This window comes from Gallinula chloropus, assembly GCF_964237585.1.
Source record: "Gallinula chloropus genome assembly, chromosome: Z".
Classification (NCBI taxonomy): domain Eukaryota; kingdom Metazoa; phylum Chordata; class Aves; order Gruiformes; family Rallidae; genus Gallinula; species Gallinula chloropus.
The window spans coordinates 3,922,050-3,928,425 of record NC_140089.1 but is presented as its reverse complement, the minus strand read 5'-3'; the positions used below and the strand labels follow the sequence as shown (position 1 = coordinate 3,928,425).

General features: G+C 52.1%; 1 protein-coding gene across 1 annotated transcript; it reads right to left on the bottom strand.

Moving 5' to 3' along the window:
* Positions 1-1,056: 1,056 nt before the first annotated feature.
* MBLAC2 (metallo-beta-lactamase domain containing 2) lies at positions 1,057-3,399 on the bottom strand (the record flags this gene model as incomplete). Its single annotated transcript, XM_084279007.1, has 2 exons — positions 1,057-1,442; positions 2,955-3,399. The coding sequence occupies 2 exons, from the start codon at positions 3,397-3,399 to the stop codon at positions 1,057-1,059; spliced, it is 831 nt and encodes a 276-aa protein (XP_084135133.1).
* Positions 3,400-6,376: the final 2,977 nt, after the last annotated feature.

Below are 6,376 nucleotides of genomic sequence, written 5' to 3'. Positions count from 1 at the left end.
TCAATCCCCTTTGTTTAACACATTAATTTGTCAGTTCATAAATTCTCTACTTCCTAACTCACAGGCCTGTAAGCAAAGCAGTTCCCAACAGTGAGTGTGCTCATTCCTGCTCCTCTGTCAGGACACCAGGAAACATGAAAGGCCTCAACAGTCCATCTGCTGTTCAGTCATCATCAAAAGCTTTTTGGTAAGTTTAGTCTGTAGCATTTCCTTATGTTACTGGATTGTAAAGAAACTGCCAGACAGCTGCTCTGCAAAGACACAGGCCATGATGGGTGCAGCAGGCACTGAGCAGCAGGTGACATCAGAACGGCCCTCATCTCTTTGCCCTGAGTCCTGTGTGGGTGGTGTTCTTGCTTTGACCCACAGGTGCTGCTCGCAGCACACACCAGGCCTCAGCGTGAGCTCTGTGAGTCCAAAACCTGAGCTGGACTTAAGCAAATAGTCACAAACCAAGTGCTACATCAGAGAGTTTTCAGGCATGAATGAAAAAGGTGTTTTGGCATATGTCACATCAGAGAATCCCCGACTGGTTTTGGGTGGGAAGGGACCTCAAAGCCCTTATAGTCCCACCCTCTGCTATGGGCAGGGACACCCTCCACCAGCCCAGGGTGCCCAAAGCCCCATCCAACCCAGCCTTGAACCCTGACAGGGATCCAGTGGCAGCCCCAGCTTCTCTGGGCACCCTGTACCAAGGCCTCCCCCCTGCCTCAGGAAGAGTTTTTTCCTAGTATCTAAATCTACCCTCCTTCAGCATATATGTATCTGTGAGAACCATAACAAAAATAAAGCCACATATTTCAATCCCAGTACATGTGCAAACTTGCCCTGGAAGAAAAAATAACAGGAAATAAAAACAGTAACTTTGGTAAATGCTACCAGATCACATACTTTTTATAAAAATAGGAATAAAGTAGGCAAAAATAGGGGGAATTTTTACAGCTCATCTGAAATTTGCCAGCTTTTCACTAACACACACTGCTTTTGCTCCTACTGACACTGCCACAAGCCATTTGTTTTTCCCAGCAGGGAATGATCACACAAAAGACACTGTCACTAGGAAGCAACTCTGGAGTTGGCCACCCGAAGCGCTACGCTGGCAATGGATCTCATGGCACAAGTAGAAACCTTGTGGCAAACTCCAGCTTGCGAAATGTAGTTGGAAGCTAACCTCCTCAGCCTTTCTGCCCCAAATATGTTGAAGTGCCCAGGCAGTACCTTCTCCACCAGCCCTCTGTCCACCAACTCCATAAGGCGCCGGCAGCTTGCAACGTAGTCGCTTATCCTGCTGTAGGGAAGCCAGTCAATCATGGATCCATCATACACCACGTCTCCGCTGAACAGAATCTTGTGGTCTTTGTCGTGTAAGCAAATGCTGCCTCTGGAATGGCCAGGCATGTGCATGACAGTGAGCTGTCGGTCCCCCAGGCTGATCACATCCCCTGCACCATGTATACCCACAGCAAAGGGGCAAGGAAATAAAACAAGAAAGAAACAGAACACAGAATCACAGAGTCACAAGGTTGGAAAAGATCTTTGAGATCATCAAGTCCAACCGTTCCCATCCTAAGCTAAACCATATCCCTAAGTACCTCATCAACCCTTAACACATCCAGGGAAGGTGTTAAGGTGACTCAGCCCCCTCCCTGGGCAGCCTGTGCCAGGCCCTGACAACATTTTTACTAAAAAATTTTTTTCTAACATCTAACCTGACCCTGCCCTGGTGCAGCTTGAGGCCATTTCCCATCTCCTGTCCCCTGGCTGAAGAGACAATAGCCCACCTCTCTGCACCCTCCTGGCAGGTCAGTGTAGGTGGTGATAAGGTCTCCCCTCAGCCTCCTCTTCCCCAGGCTCAACAACCCCAGCTCCCTCAGCTGCTCCTCAGAGGATTTGCCCTCCAGCCCCTTCCCCAGCCTGGTTGCCCTTCTCTGGACATGCTCCAGGACCTCAGTGTCCTTCTTATGGTGAGGATCCCAGAACTGGACCCAGCACTCGAGGTGCAGCCTCACCAGTGCACAGTACAGGGGCACAATCACCTCCTCAGACCTGATGGCCACATTATTTTTGATACAAGCCAGGATGCCATTGGCTTTCCAGGCTGCCTGGGCACACACACATCTAAGCTGGGCCTCCCTTCACAGTTTGCAAAGTAAGCATTTCACAATTTATTATCATTTTACCCTCAATTTGCCTAGAATTGCACTGCTGTTACTTCTAAAACATAAATTCCTAAAAGAGAACCAAGACTAGCCTTCACATACTTTCATCTGGTTCAATTAGATCTTTAGAAATAGAAGCTCCTTAACAGTAAGTTGTTTTTTTGCCAGCTTAAATGGGAATGTGTTCTCACTGTACTAGCCCCTGAACTGGTGCTTCCAGCAGATGCTAGTTGCTGCCAAGCAGTCAGGGACTTTTCAGCTGTTCCTATTGCCCCGCTAACGGAGGAGGGAGGGGACACAGCCAGGACAGGCGACCCGAGCTGGCCAAAGGGAGTATTCCATGCCAATTACCTCATGCTCAGCCTAAAGGGGGGCTGGTGGGGGGGAGGAGGAGGCAGCTCCAGGACACGCAGTTTTGGGAAGGGTCCGGTTTCAGGACAGCTCCGAGCTGTACGGCCTGAGCTGCGCGGCTCGGTGAGACACTGCGTTGTGTGTCACCAGTATGGGATATTTTGCTATGAATTCCTGTTATTATTGGTATATCTCTCTTTCTGCTATCCCAGTAAACCCTCCTTATCCCACACAGACAGGTTTTGGTTCCTTGGGGTTTCTTCTCCCTCCCTTTATCCCTCCCTCAATCTTCCCCCACCCCCTCCCCAAAAAAGCAAAGCGGCTGCGTGGCGCCCAGCTCCCAGCTGAGGCAAAACCACAATTAATTACTTCAGCTTCTCGGGCACCAGCGCAAACCCCAACTCCAGCGAGGAAGCCAAACCTCCAGCCCCGGCCGCCCCTTACCCTCCTGTAGCAGGCGGGTGGGCCGGACGGGCGGGACGCGGAACTGCCGTGCCCGCCAGCCGGGCCGCGGCGGCCGCGCCACCTCCCGGTCCGACAGCCAGGTGACGGCCTCGTAGTTATCGCCTCGCAGCAGGGCCGCCGCCTCGGCGCTGTGCACCGCCACCTCCTCGAAGTGCTGCAGCCCGCCCGAGTGGTCGAAATGGACGTGGGTAGCGACGGCCAGCAGCGGCCGCGGCCCGGCTCCCTCCGCCGGCGCCAGCAGCCCGGAGGCGCGCAGGTAGTCGGGCAGGCTGCGCAGCCCCAGCCCCGCGTCGATCACCACGTCCCGCTGCGAGCCCCGCACCAGCCAGATGTTGGCCCGGTTGCCCGACTCGTAGAAGCGCTCTTGGATCCAGAAGATGCCGCCGCCCAGGGGCTTGTGAGCGAACCACTCCAGCGCCGACATCGCCCGGCCGCCGCTCCCTGACGACGAGTTGTGTCCCCGATCCCTTCCTCCTCCTCCTCTTCCTCCTCCCCCACCCCGCTCCGCGCCCTCAGCGTCGCGGCGGCGGGCGGGGCGGCCTGGAGCCCGGCCCACTGCGGCAGCCGCGGGAGGAGCGCGGCGGTGGGCGGGTGAGCGAGGGGGTTATCGGTGAGCCGGTCGGGAGGGAGTGCCGAGGCGTGGGTGAGGGATCCTTGAGGGGCGGTCGGAAGGGAATGCCGAGGTGCGGGCGGGGGGGAGTCCCTGAGGCGGGGGGGAGTCCCTGAGGCGGGGGGGAGTCCCTGAGGCGGGGGGGAGTCCCTGAGGCGGGGGGGGGTCCCTAAGGGGCGGGGGGGGGGTCCCTAAGGGGCGGTCGGGAGCCCTAAGGGGCGGTCGGGAGGGATCCCTGGGGCGAGTGATCCTTGAGGCGGAGGATTCCTGAGGGGTGGTCGGGCGGAAGCCCTGAGGCGGGTGCGAGGGAGCCCTGAGGCGGGTGCGAGGGAGCCCTGAGGGGCGGATGAGGGAGCTCTGAAGCGGCCGGGAGGGCTCAGCCACGGGGTGGGGGAACGAGGGAGGGGGGTTGAAGCCCCCTCCCCCTGCCGTGACATGGGCCGGGCGCTGCCCGGGGCCGGCGGCAGAGACCCGTTTGCAAAGCCCGGGTCGTGAGGGGAGCGGTGAGCGGGAGGGACCTTCTGGCGACTCGGGGCCGGGTGCCGGGAAGAGGGAGCCGAGGGGTGTGTGTGCCCACATGGCCGGGGCTTGTGGCCGTCGTGTCAAGTGCATTGACCCGTTTACCATCAGCGGCATCAGGTAAAAGACCCACAAGACCTCAGTGCTTAAATTTCTGTCCTCTCTCCTTTATCCCCCCTTCGCTGATTGCACCTGTCACTGAGAGTCAAGGATCCGAACGCGGCAATTCAGCTCTGAGGACGACACTCAGTAACGGGAGCCCACCCGCCTTCCCTCAAGCCTGACGCCTCGCAGCTGGCAGGGACCCCGTCTCCACACGCCTTTCCCTCCCAAAGGCCTCTGCAGCCTTCCCCTGACTGACCCGACTGCCTGGGCAGCGGCGTACGTAGTTCTGAAGGAATTTTAAGAGCCTAAATCTGAAATTCACCATCTCATTTGCACAGTGAATGACGCACAAACTACTTTATAAACACAGTAGTGCACCCAGGTGGTCCATTAGGCATGCCTCATCCAGCTAGACACTCGTGGTGATTTTGTCATGCCTGTTCAGCTCAGCTTTTCCTTCAGGGTTTCGCCAGATATGTGTCACTGTCATGTTACAGTGTTAGTAGACATAAGCATTCTAAGCCAATGTGCTGGAAAATGTTACAGGTTTCAGTATGACTTGTGTTGAAATACTGCTAGTTTTAGAGCTCGTTGCTTCTCATCAGACTAATGTGCTGTTTCAAGAGAATCTTAACAAGAGTTCATTTTAAAGCAGCATTTCAAAATGCCTTAGCATTCAATATATTAAATGCAAACAATGTACTTCCCCTTGATATCTGAACATCTCCCTTAGCTTTTTTTTTTCCTGTTGCTCTTCTGTTGTTGGTTCCCTTTTCTTCATGCCTAGGCAATATAACTGTTCATATTTGGGGCTTTATCTTTTATCTTTCTCCATTCTGCCAACTTCACGTCTTGCTTTTCATGGTGTTTTCAAATTAGTTTGTTACTTCTTTTTTCTTTTTTTTTTTTCCTTTCCAGTTAATTAAATGCCCAGGCTTAGCTTTTGCTTTGTTGTCTTTCTTAACATGATTTATTTAGGTCTCCCTGCCTATTTTTAGGCAGTTTCCTGTGCAGCTGAGTGATGTGGAACTATATAATGTGATTTTGCTTTATCCAAGCAGAGTTTATTCCTGTTGAAAATAGTAAGTAGGAAAAAGCATGCAACAACATGTTTGTCACTGGCATTTAATAAAAAGGCCATTGCTTCCATTTGTGTACATCTTAAAAGATATTAATCTTAGATATGCGTTTCTTTGCTCCTAACCATAATTCTCCCCTAGATTACTCAATGACTTAGATGAGTGTATGGAAAGCTGTAGGTATCGTGCTGTTTGCTGTCTCCTGTTTGAACAGGCTCTCTCACCCACACCGTGATGGTGGGAATATATGTGGTGGCACACGTAGAGCAGGAAGCCTGGCACAGAGGGAGTCTTACCAAAGAGGGTGCTGTACAGTAACCTTGCAGTTAATGGTGAATGGCATGTGGGATTTCTGGGCTGGAGCCTTCAAGGTCTTTGGGGTGTGAGCTGTAGGACATGGCTTCAGTCGGGGTTCTTTTGGATCCTGTTTCTTGACATCTTCTTTGGAAAGTTGATTTCTTTTGATTTCTTATGTTTTGCTTTGCTTGCCAACCTGTGGGCCATCCTGTGATGAATATTGGTGTAACAGTGAAGGTGATGAGATGGGATGTTAAATTTAGTTTTGCAGGCTATTTTACAGCCTTAGATAAATATTTTAGTTAGAGAGAACCTCTTTTTTTTCAGCACTTAGCTTGTAGGCATGCTGGACTCCTTGATGCTCTTACCTTGAACCTCTTTGCTTTTGGCTCAATACTGCCCCCCAAAAAAAATCATCTGAAGGCCAAAGAAGCCATGAGTGACAAACACAGGGTTTTAGGTTTTTTTTGTGGGGGAGGAAAGTTCAGAAGCTGCAAAATCTGTTCATTAAAAGTTCAGGGTCCTTGAACTCCTTTGTTCTTACAACCACCCCCACCCCACACACACCTTGTTTCTGTTTCTTCTGCCCTGATTGAACTGAAGTTGGTACAGCTAAGGTTTAACAGAAGAAATTTTAAAATTCCTAGGTAATTTCAGGAATGAAATTGCTTAAAATTTCCTTAGGTGATTTCAGGCATGCAGAGATAGCTAACAGAAATGAGGGAATGGAGCTGATTTTAGGCACATAGCAAATTTGTAGTATGTGGAAGAACCTGAGATGAGCATTAGAA